Source organism: Chanodichthys erythropterus, chromosome 18, assembly GCF_024489055.1.
Source record: "Chanodichthys erythropterus isolate Z2021 chromosome 18, ASM2448905v1, whole genome shotgun sequence".
Taxonomy (NCBI): Eukaryota; Metazoa; Chordata; class Actinopteri; order Cypriniformes; family Xenocyprididae; genus Chanodichthys; species Chanodichthys erythropterus.
Genome location: NC_090238.1, coordinates 29,314,443 through 29,327,194, shown reverse-complemented (window position 1 = coordinate 29,327,194; position 12,752 = coordinate 29,314,443). Strand labels below are relative to the sequence as shown.

At 37.0% G+C, this 12,752-nt stretch overlaps 2 protein-coding genes across 6 annotated transcripts in view; both read left to right on the top strand.

Annotated features, from left to right (window-relative positions):
- The window catches only part of itpk1b (inositol-tetrakisphosphate 1-kinase b), a 58,558-nt gene extending 50,275 nt beyond the window's left edge, over positions 1-8,283 (top strand). Inside the window, exons 7-11 of the mRNA XM_067368110.1 lie at positions 135-175; positions 500-665; positions 3,474-3,541; positions 3,659-3,821; positions 5,483-8,283. Of these exons, the coding sequence (XP_067224211.1) occupies positions 135-175; positions 500-665; positions 3,474-3,541; positions 3,659-3,821; positions 5,483-5,802 (758 nt within the window). The 3' untranslated portion in view covers positions 5,803-8,283. The remainder of the gene's footprint in view (positions 1-134; positions 176-499; positions 666-3,473; positions 3,542-3,658; positions 3,822-5,482) is intronic.
- A 3,625-nt stretch (positions 8,284-11,908) lies between these two features.
- Positions 11,909-12,752, top strand: part of eml5 (EMAP like 5) — a 92,807-nt gene continuing 91,963 nt past the window's right edge. For all 5 annotated transcript variants that reach the window (XM_067367090.1, XM_067367086.1, XM_067367089.1 and 2 more), the window contains exon 1: positions 11,909-12,105. In XM_067367090.1, coding sequence (XP_067223191.1) covers positions 11,909-12,105 — 197 coding nt within the window. The remainder of the gene's footprint in view (positions 12,106-12,752) is intronic.

The following is a 12,752-nucleotide window of genomic DNA, read 5'->3' as shown; positions in this document are numbered from 1 at the left end:
GTGACTACAGTATAACTCACCAAAATGCTATTAGGTTGCATTTCACAAGGATTTCACTGCATTTAAGGTTTATTAAAGAGCTGCATTGATAACTAGACTTAACAAGAGTGTTTTTTTCTTCTCATCCTGCACAGTTTGCAAAACACGGGTTGCTCACGGAACTAACTCTCATGAGGTAATACTCTTTTGAAAATCTGTTTTTGTGAAATGTGACCACAGTTTTTTATCTGCATCTATGGTTCCATGAAGAACCTTTTAAGGGCCCCTATTATGCTATTTTAAAAGTTCCTAATTTTGTGTTGGAGGTACAACACAACAGGTTTATATGCATCCAAGGTCAAAAAACACTTTAATTTTCTTTTAAGAACTGTTCTCTGAAAAGTTCTTTGGAGAGCCCAAAATGGTTGTTACTTTGGCATCACTGCAAAAACCCCCTTTGGAACCTTTATTTGTAAAGAGTGTATTTATCATTTTAAATAGATAATGTGTTCCTCTGCAGATGGCTATAATATTCAACGCCGAGGACCTAAAGGACGTGAAGCCACCGTGTGTCATTCAGAGTTTTATAAACCACAATGCCGTGCTCTATAAGGTGTTTGTGGTGGGCGAGTCATACACTGTGGTGGAGAGACCATCACTCAAGAACTTCCCCTCTGGACCATCTGGTAAACCTTCAGTCCACACTTCAGCTCTTTATAAATGTTATTTCCATGAAAGGCCACTCCTGCGATAGGGTTCATTTTACTGCAATTGAACAGTTCAGTTTGTTTAGGCATGATTTACGTTACAACATTCCTGCTTTATAACTCAGATGCCTTTGCATAGCTGACTTTGCAGTGGAAACAGTCAATTGTGTTTTGCTCCTACCCTGTCAGCAAAAGTGCTTACTCAAGTCTAGTTTCCGCCACAGGCCGCTGTACAGGATGGTCCGTTTGCATATGCATATGTACTTGCAGTCCATGCAAACCAGTTATGGCTCCTGGTAGGGCGACCTGTTAGTTTAATGCAAATTCATGAGGTCATACCTGTGAATCATGAAACTATGCTGAACTCTGCATGAACACACATATGAAAATTAACTCCCATGTCATCGCGCCTTGCCTTCAAGCAGTATTCAAAAAAAAAAAAAAACCTGTTTAGAAGATTAAAACAAAGAAAAAGGGGTGGCACTGTGTTTCTAAATACAGATTAGGTTGTTAATGTTTTCTAAGAATGAAGGCGAGAAGAAAAACATTGAATTGAATTTCTTATGGGTTTGTAAAGTCCCTTGTTGGCATTCTTATTATTATTATTCCGTTTCCGCCATAGAAGTCTCTGGAAGCCCATAGAACCGTATGGTAAAAAGTTGTGAAATTTGGTACACAGTTAGAGGACATTCTGAAATGTGTCCATACCAAATTTGGAGTCTCTAACTCAATCCTTCTAGTGCCACCAGCTGTCCAAAATTTCACTTATGTTTATGCTAATAACTTTTGAACTGTAAGGGTTAGAACAACTGATTCCTTGGGTCAAGACGAATCGATTGCACCCTATGTCGTCATTTTCCGTCATGAAAATTTTTCTGCCATTTTGAATTTTCTGAAAAACCTACTTTTTCGAACTCCTCCTAGGCCGTTACTCCGATTTTCACGGAAATTGAACCAGATTATCTTTATTTCTCAAACCGTTTTCGAAAAACACGCAAACTAATTGTACGTAGTACTTGCGAAAATAGACATAAGGCTGTATCTCCGCAACGCTTTATCGTATTCAGACTAAACTTGGTACATGTCATCACAAGCATGACCTGAGGCATCATGCATTGCTTCGGCACAGTGCCCCCTACTGGTGCGGAGATATGAAAAATGGCTATTTTTGCTTATAACTTCTGATGGGTTTGTCCAAAAATCATAAATCTGGTCTCATTAGACCAACATCATGTTGGGTTGAATGATTCAGGACATCATGTCGAGTCGAATGATATCCAATTTTCCCATATCGGCCATTTTGTCCGTCGGCCATTTTGAATTTTGTGCTAAAATGCTGTATTTTACGAACACATTAGTGTATCGTTACGAAACTCGGTATGGGTTTTTGGCACCATGTCCTGACAATACTCAAAAATTTTTGGTGCACCTGGTGGTCAAAAGTTATAACAAAATTTACAAAAATGCTAATACCTTTTGACTATATTAGCCCATTGTAATGAAACTGGTCTTAGTAGATTCCTTGGGTCATGCTGAGAACATAGATATCAAATTTGACATAGTCGGCTGAACTTCCTGTCCGCCATGTTGTTTTTCTTTAAAAACCTACTTTTTCGAACTCCTCTTAGACCGTCGCTCCGATTTTCACCAATATTGAACTGTATCATCTTCAGACCATGCCGACAAAAAGTTATGGATTTCAAGTCGATAACATCAAACCGTTTTCATATACCGGAGCAACGAATTTGAGGCATGACGCAAAAACGACTCTTGAAGCTGTATCTCCGTAATGCTTTGACATATTGACACCAAACTTTGCAAATGTCATTGTCACCTCACCTCACCTCACCTCACTCTGACGTTTTTGTGCTTGGCCCCGTAATTGCTATATATATATCAAATGATATATAATCAAATGATTAATCGCATCCAAAATAAAAGTTTGTTTACATAATGTGTTTATTGTGTATATTTATTTTGTATATATAAAAACACACATGCATGTATATATTTAAAAAATATATTATAATTATATATACAATTTTTATATTTATTTATAAAATAAATTCTAAATATATAAATATACATGTATACATGTAAATGTTTCTTAATTTAATGTATGTGTGTTGTATTTATATATACAAAATAAATATACACAGTACACACACATTTTGTAAACACAAACTTTTATTTTGGATACGATTAATTGTTTGACAAATATTATTAAGGTTTATATATACATGTTCTATTTAAATGTGTTTTAAAACATGGATTTCTATTGCAACTAAGTATATTCCATTGTAATGGCTTGTTTCCTGGGTTCTGTCCATTGTTCTATTCAGTGGCATAACAGCCATGTTTAGAAGATATACAGATGAAGAGAATTTTCTTAAGTTCAAAAAGATAACTTTGAGGATTAATAGATGTACATTGTGAATGTTTGGGGTGTTTTGATGTCTGCAGAAGGAAGGCTAAATGGTGGATTGCTGTCTCCCTTAATGAATTTCTTTACTGCCATTTGAGTGGGAAGTCATAAATCTCAGCATTCCCTTGGCACTAGATTTTTGTTTTTCCTCCTCCTCCTCCTCCTCACTGTCTCTTTCTCTCCCTCTCTGCCTGGCACTCCTGAAGTCTTGAATCTCTCATCTGAACCGCAACTCTCTGCTGCTGTCTAGTGGCTTCCTGTGCACTTGCACTGTTACACTTTCACTTTGATTCAACTGACTTTCAGCTGAGTGTGTTTGGATTTTTTACATGAATTTGTTTGCTTTTTTTATGCCTTTACAGACAGAAAAGCGATTTTCTTCAATAGCCACAATGTGTCCAAGCCAGAGTCGTCCTCTGACCTCACATCTGTAAGTGAGCATCCTGTATAAATTGCAGTTCTCGCTAGTCGGCACACAGTGTTGTGTTCACTAAAGCTTTTGGCCAAAGCTCTTTATTCACTTCACTTTTGTTTGAAATTTTGACAGAGAGATAATGTAGAAGGTGTTTCTCAGCCCCCGAATGATGATGTCATCAGGGAACTGTGTAAATCTCTACGGGAAGCTCTCGGGGTTTCACTCTTTGGCATCGACGTCATCATTAACAACCAGACGGGCCAACATGCTATCATTGACATCAATGCATTCCCTGGTGTGTATCTGTCTATGCAAACATCCTGCTAACCACAAGACGACTCTCCCTTGCCCAGATAGAGTCCAGAACTCCTGGAGAACATTTAATAACTTTTTCATTTTGCACACATACTCTACCGTGCAAACTTTTGGGTCAGTACAATTTTTTTATGTTTTTAAAAAACGTCTATTATGTTCATCATTAAGCATGATGAAAGTAACATAATTTATTTGAAATATAAAACTTTTGCAACATGATAAATGTCTTTACGGTCACTTCGATCAATTTAATGAAAACTTTCTAAATAAAAGTATAATAAAAATAATAATTTCTTTCAAAAAAAAAAAAAAAACTGACCCCAAACTTTACAACCCCAAAGTATGTTGTTTTGATAACATGCTGGTTCAGTAGAAAATGAAGATATTCATCTCCCAAAAATGAATCATTTGTATTTGTGACAGTATAATTGTCAAAAGTTATAATTTTATGTTGGTTTCATGTTTTTGAAAAACATAAAATGTTTTGCTTGTGAAAGTAATATATTTACCTCAGATTTTGAATACATGTGAGTGTCTTATATCTTGTATATATCTAGTATTTTTTATATTTTGTGGTTTTCTTGTCACATGACAGCAAAATAGCTTCTACATGTTGGTTACACCACATTTGACAGGCAAGGTTTTTTTAATTTTTTTTTTAATAATATTTAAAATAAAATATTATAGTACAATATCCAGCAAGTTAGACAGTTTTGGCATCATGTCACCAAAAACTTTATTCAGACATTTAAATAAGTAATTTGTTTGTCTAATCATGTTGTATTTATATTATGTTAATTAAAAAAAATGTTAATATTAAAAATGAAATGTAATACATTTATATTACTACTAATTATGACTTTTTAAATATTGTGTGTGTATTGCTTTTCGGTCATTTTTGACAAAAAAAATGTTTACTTTACTTTTTTTAATTTTTTTTATGAGAATGTTTTACTTCATCGGACGCACACAAATCATTGACATGATTCAAAAGGGTTAAATGGTCCTGAAAAAATAGTCACACTCAAAAATGTCCGCATTGGAAATTCATTTCATCTAGTGGAAGCATTTGGTACTGCGCCCAAACAAAATCTTACTGAAAGCTCATAGTTTGAGATAAACCTCAAATTTGGAAACACAACTTTAGATTTATGATTTACATTTATAGCTTTGATTTTCTCAGTTTTAGAATAAAACATGCTTTAGAAAATGTTTATCATATAAAAATTTAAAACATTGAATTTTTCATAATAAACTTAGACATCTATAACTTTTTTAAGTTCACATTTTCACAGTTTTCACTTCAGCAATATTCAGGTACTTTAAAAAGTGTCCAGACTTAAGTCTTAACTCCAAAGCATTCAAGATTCTTGACCGTTTAATTTGGAAATTTAATTTGCAGGTCTATGCACAGTATTAACAGGGTATTAACAGGTAATAAATGGATTATAATTACTGCATAAATATAATTTGCTACCATAAAATACAAAATATTAAATAAAAAACATTATTGAAATACCATATAGTACATTTATTTAATCAAAATAAAAATATCATCATGTATCTCATCATGAAATATGTTCTCACTGACCAATCTGCACTCAAGAAACATCATGACCACATTGTCTTTACTCCTTTCAGGATATGAGGGCGTTCCTGAGTTCTTCAATGACCTCCTCAACCACATCATCAGTGTCCTTCAAGACCACTCCTCAAACGACCCCTCGGCCCCACCCCCTCCCAGCCAGCTGCCCGCTTTAGGCGCTGGAGAGCGCAACTGCGCCCCCTCCCAGGAGTGCTGTGGCATGCTGGGCAAGGAGTCGGACAGCAGCCCCTGGATCGTGGAGGGTGACAGTGGTCTGAAAGGCCCGTGTCAGAGACTGGGCTGCAACTCGGCCATGTCCCCCAACTTCCAACAGCACTGCGTGTCCACGATAGCCACAAAAGCCTCGTCACAATGACTGCCGTCACCCTACTGTCCCACCCCTCCGCCATCCTTCCCTGAACAAATTGTGAAAACAGAGTGAATAATATACAATGACAACTATTATACTGATAAAATATATCTGTAATCAAAAATAAACTATATTGGGAATCATAATGATGTTGATAATGGGCATTGAATTCTATCGTCTATGCCTTTGCATACAGTTTTTTTAATATATATATATATATATATATATATATATAATATATATATATATATATATATATAATATATATATATATATAAACAACTCAGTACTGTAATGTGAACTTTTGGGAAATCAACATCTAAATCAGTTTAAATTAGTCACATTGGATGTTAGTTAAGTGAACATACTAGGCATGTTAGATATTTAAGCTGGAAGACGGTTCTGAAAGTTTTCTTTTCTTGATGATGGAAAAGACTAACTGATATCAGTGTCTTTAATGACACTGAAAATAACACCCAATAATCTAACAACCAGGACACCTAAAATGTCTTTGTGCTCCGTATTTAGTGGCAATCCTATATTGTGATGATCCACAGTGTATATCTTTGTGCAACGTCTGCAAATCTGCCCTGTAAGCCGAATGAAGGCCCAGTGTGCAGCTCTTGCAGACTGTGTGCCACTGTGTTTGATCTTGTGACACTCCGTAATCTTTCCATTATGCTCCGAAAGACTTTCATCATCTTTCCATAAACATTGTGACACCTGACATTTTTCATGTGCATTTCAACGCATTATATCATGAGGTGTTATATGAAGTGGGAGAAAAATCGAATGATGAAGTTCCAGGTGAACAGTGTCATGTACCGTTAATGTTTTGATAGTTTTATGAAAGACCCCGAAGAGGCTAAAATTCAACTATTCTTTTAAAAATTCTTCTAAACTCTGTTGTTTGTCAGTGTCAAGTTTGGTTGGACGGTTGCAAGAGAATATATTGACATTCCCTGTATGTGTGTGTGTGTGTGTGTGTGTGTGTGTGTGTGTGTGTGTGTGTGTGTGTGTGTGTGTGTGTGTGTGTGTGTGTGTGTGTGTGTGTGTGTGTGTGTGTGTGTGTGTGTGTGTGTGTGTGTGTGTGTGTGTGTGTGTGTGTGTGTGTGTGTGTGTGTGAGAGAGAGAGAGAGAGATGTTTTTAGCAGGCGTTCCTTTAAAAGTTCTAATGTTTTGTACATGATTCAGTTTTGAAAGTCACATTTATGACTTTGCTTCAGATTAGTACACACCCTTGAAATATTTGAACAAACTGTATAAGATGGATGTTCATGTATATGTTGGTAGTATTTTTTTCTTGTTCTAATTGCAAGGAAGGACATATCTCTTCCATAAAGGTTAAAACGCTTTGATTCTTGGTTACCATTCCTGGATTAAAAGGAAAATTAACATAGATTTATACAATTTTGTTCATATTCCTCCAAGTTATAAATGGAATAATTGCTAGCTTGTTTGAAAATCACTAATGAATACAAAGTATTTGTTTTATACATCATGTAGTTAGCGGAACGTTTCATTTTGTTTTGTGAACTGCCATGTGGTGTGTTCCAAAAATTGTTTAGCACTAATTAATATCAATATTTGTAATTAAAACCATCTGAACAATATTTACATTAATTAAAATGTAATAAATCCAAAACGTGATTTGCAGCACTTGTTTGCATATGTAATGAAACCCTTAGACATCCCACAGCAGTTTTTTGCGTTAACGTTTTTTTTTTTTTTTTTTTTTCAAACAGTAGATTGGAAGTTCATCTTATGTGTATTCATGTTTATGAAAGAAATTTCGCCCACTTAGTGCCCATAAAGTTACACCTACACATTTGAAGACCAACAGAAAACAGCTTGTTTTTGTTCACTGTGAAAGGAATGAATGTGTGGAGATATTTGACACAATGTCTTAATGTGGTAAACAAGAGCGGTGCAAATGGACTGCTGTCGTCAGCATCTGCTCCCATTCTGTTCAGTTTATATAAAGTGAACATTTAGTGCCACTTCATCGGCCCTTAGCACCTTATGTTAATGCTTTTCTTGTTCTAAAGGGGTCCATTTTTTAATGTTATATAACATTTAAGATTAATATTTTCATAGGTGTACAAAACTGTTTAAGGTCTTTTTCTATAATAACTCCCTCCATTGTTATGGAATTCAAATTAAATGGTCATTGTCATTTAAATGCAGTTTTAAAGATTGTGAGCCATGTTGACTTTAACAAGAATTCGTTTTTTTTTTGTTTTGTTTGTTTGTTTGTTTGTTTTGAACGTGTAGCCTCTTGCTTGCCATGGATATTTATATCAAGAGATTTGGAATATGTTTATATGTCTAATGAGGAGTTGTTCAGATTAAGGTTGTGTTTTGTATAACCTAAAATGCTCCAAGTCTGAGTCCTATGAGAGGCAGAGAGAATGACGGCCTTCAACGCAGCTTTACCTTTTGTCTCTGTACTTTTACCTTCATTGTGCTATCAAATAGAAAAACTCCTCACCTACTAAATTTTCTGTCTCTTATCATTATTTATTGACATCCTCAAGGTTTTGGGTCTCATATAAGATTTCAGGCCCCCTTATTTACATATTCACTAGGGCCGTAAACCATCAAGACCAGGGGTCAACTTCTCTTGTTACTTCAGTGTCATAATGCTTGACTTTTTGAGAGGGCCATTATATGCTATTCATGCATATCAGATGTGTCCATATGCTAGAAGTGACTAATTAAGTTTTTAGCAAATTTACTCACCTTAAAGGGTAGTGAAAATTTTGTCTTTAATTACTCACATTCATGTCGTTCCACACCCGTAAGATCTTCGTTCATCTTCAGAACACAAATTAAGATATTTTTGATAAAATCCGATGGCTCAGTGAGGCTTGCCTTCATTGCTAGCAAGATAACACTTTCAATGCCCAGAAAGCTACTAAAGACGTATTTAAAACAGTTCATGTGAATACAGTCGTTCAACCTTAATGTTATGAAGTGACAAGAATACTTTTTTGTGCCAAAAAAACAAAACGTCTTTATTCAACAATATAGTGATGGGCGATTTCAAAACACTAGGCTTGTTCGAGATGCATCGGCGCTGCGCGGACCGATCGGCGCATGACATCAAAGTACCGCAAGAGCGATTCAAAAGCATAAAGAGTCGCATGCTCTCCATTTTGATGTCATGCGCCGATCGGTCTGCGCAGCGCCGATGCATCTCAAACAAGCCTAACGCTTCATGAAGCTTTACGAATCTTTTGTTTCGAATCAGTGGTTCGGAGCACGTATCAAACTGCCAAAGTCACGTGATTTAAGTAAACAAGGCTTCGTTACGTTGTAAGTGTTTCGAAATTTCAATGGTTCACGTGAAAGTTTGATACACGCTCCGAACCACTGATTCGAAACAAAAGATTCGTAAAGCTTCGAAGCTTCATGAAGCAGTGTTTTGAAATCGCCCATCACTAGATACAGTTGAATAAAGTTATTTTGTTTTCTTGGTGCACAAAAAGTATTCTCATCGCTTCATAACATTAAGGTTGAACCACTGTAGTCACATGAACTGTTTTAAATATGTCTTTAGTAGCTTTCTGGGCATTTGAAAGTGTTAATTATCCTGCTGTCAATGGAGGCCTCACTGAGCCATCAGATTTTATCAAAAATATCTTAATTTGTGTTCTGAAGATGAACGAAAGTCTTACGGGTGTGGAACAACATGAGGGTGAGTAATTAATGACAGAATTTTCAATTTTGGGTGAACTAACCCTTTAATGTTGCTCCATACCTGTTTGAATTAATAATGGTGCAATATGTAAGATTTTTGCAGTAAAATATCCAAAAACCACTAGGCCAGTTATATATTTTGTTCACTTGAGTACTTACAATATCCCAAATGTTTGCAACTATTTGTAAATCGTGAGAAAATTGCAATTTTAACCAAGGCTCCGGGACGTGTGAGGAGTCGCATGTCAATTGTCATACCCGCGTTACCCTCGGTTGTAGAAACCATGGAAACACCAAAGACGCTTTAATATATTACATGCTTTAATAGACAAGGGAACAACTGTTTTGATATATTTATAGACAGAAAACTAATTCCTATATAGCTCAACACGTTTTGTCTTATTGTTTAAATCAATTTTCTTGATTTTTTGCGAGTGCCATGCTTTACCATGCATCAGAGAAAAACACTAATTTGTCAAATAGCTAACATAGCATAATCAGATGCAGCTTTATTTTTAGTAACAGTATTTCAGAACTTTCTCCATCATACAATATGTTTTAAAATTAATTGCATGTCATTTATCAACACAAGCCATCCAGAATTTAATATATTCTAAAATGGTTCTAGTTTACTGCAGTGTGTAACAGTGTCTCATAGCAGCTGCCGAGCGAACGCACAGAGTAACGTAATAATAACATTTTCAACACTCTCAAATGTATCTATTATGATAAACAGAGCTGTGTTACCGCATAAGCTTGAAGGGAAAAGCGGAAGCGGCGCCGGCGACTGTGTCATAATAAAAGTTCCGCTGCTCGTGGTGTGTGTTGCGCAATCGCTCCAGCGGCCTCGTTCAGCTCCCACAACACTCGGTCCTGCTCTGCTTCATACTACAGCAACGTTAATAATCGCATACATGAACATGATTTCTTCCTGAGTCCTATCCCGATTGTTTCCACCAGCCATTGAAGTGAAGACCACATGTCCCAAGATACTGTGCTCAAACTTGCCGTCATCAAGCTACGCCTTTGTTTTGAATGGGCCTCTAGCGACCTCTAGTGGACAGAAATCTTACATATTGCACCTTTAACTGGAAAAGAAACAAAAATAAATGTTACAAAATAAAATATAAAAACTAAGGCCTGGTTTCACAGACATGTTCAATCAGGACATGTAAGTAGCTTTTATAAACATTTTATAAACATATTTTAAGATATGTCAGTGCAAGTTGCTTTCAGTAAAATACAATCAAACCTCCATTTTAGTCTGGGCTTAAAGGAACACTTCACTTTTTTTTAAAATAGGCTCATTTTCCATCTCCCCTAGAGTTAAACAGTTGAGTTTTACCGTTTTCGAATCCATTCAGCCGATCACAACTTTTAATTTTCCGTCAGTCTTAGTACACGATGTAACTACAGAAGAGTCAAGTTTTAAATAGGAAAAATATCGAAAATCTTTGGTCATTTTTTTTGAGCGAGATGCTAACGGTCTAATCAGATTCAATGAACTATGCTAAGCTATGCTAAAAGTGGTACCGCCAGACCCGGAGATTGGCTGAATGGATTCGAAAACTGTAAAACTCAACTGTTTAACTCTAGGGGAGTTGGAAAATGAGCCCATTTTCAAAAAAAAAAAAAAAAGTGGAGTGTTCCTTTAAGCCTTGTCTGTGAAACGGGGTAAATTAATTTTAGCTAGTCTAGTTGACAAGACACCATTTCTTATTTTAATTTAGTTTAACTTGATGTACTTAAACTTAAAAAGTTTGCTGTTATCCCATATTAGAGGGTTACAAAATATCCAGTCCCGTTTTTTGTAAAGTCGTTAAGGTCAGTAAGAGTTCAGAGTAGTGTACTCTAGTAGGCCTACAACAAAAGCTATTAAACTGCCATTTGTGCTAAATGAGCAGGCCATACACAGCTTAGACCCCTTTGCCATCCTTCTCCTGCTCTCCATTGGTCCACACATTTTAATTCAACTCATCCTGACGACGTGATTGGCCATACTTTCTGTCAATCACTACCGCCGCTCGTGATTGGCCGGTCCCAGTTAACTAATGCGAAAAATCCATGTTCTCAGGTTTTGACATGTCATTAGAGCAAAGCCACCCGTCTGATCAGAAGTAGAGAGAGTAGCTTCATGCCTCGCACATGTCACAAGTAGTACACGCCAGACTCAAACCGATTTACAGCGTCTGAAACAAAACAAAGCATTTGCCCTAACATCATGCAAACAGCCTAAAGTTGTGCACTTCACTTGAACTGAAATATGTCGTCGATTCGTTTGTCTTTGGCCGGACGAAGCTGCGCTGCTGACAGCGGACTGAGCGGATAAACGGGACTGAATGTGACGGCTCGTCGCGTCGGTGAATGAAGAAGCACCAGCCGTTCGCTTCTTAGCAAAACACGTCCGAACATGGCTGACAGAACAGCTCCGAACTGTCATCTGCGACTCGAGTGGGTTTACGGCTACCGGGGACACCAGTGCCGCAACAACCTGTACTACACGGCCGCCAAAGAGATCGTGTACTTCGTCGCCGGCGTCGGAGTTGTGTACAACACACGGGAACACAAGCAGAAATTTTATTTGGGACATAACGATGACATAATCAGGTAGGCACATTCACGTGGATGTTTTGAAGGAAATCCATACAAATGCACGCAAACTATCACACTTAAAGTAGTGAACTCAATGGTGCTAATGCATTCAAGCCAGTGTCAGGCTACTTGTACACCAGACGTTGCTGTATATTTAATTGCGAGAACGAGAAAGTGGAGAGAGATGGAGGTGGAGGTTGCTCCTCTGAGGCGCTGTCCAGCACGCCAGGCTGCTGAAGGTGATCTCCGTCACGCTAAGCGGTCGCCCGATCACCTTCACGAGGCTGTCGTGCTGGACAGCGCCTCAGAGCAGCAACTTACGGGACTTGAATTCTGTCAGCGCTATTTTTTTATTTTGTTGGTCTATGTACACATGCGTCAGACAGGCGTACGTTGCGTCGCGTCTCACTGTTTTGTGGCAAGTTAAAAGTAATTCAACTTTGAAAAACGCATCGCGACGCGTTCTCTATCATTCAGTTACTAGCTGTTTTTCGACGCGTCCGTTGTGAACAGCCCTTTTTAAATCGCGACAGGCTATTTTAAATTTTAATAAAATAAATAACATTTACAAATGTTAAGCGAATTTTCGCGAGTGAAATTCAGTCATTTCAATTAGGAATGGACGCCAACGGAAATTTCACGCGAGGGTGAAAGATTTGCCC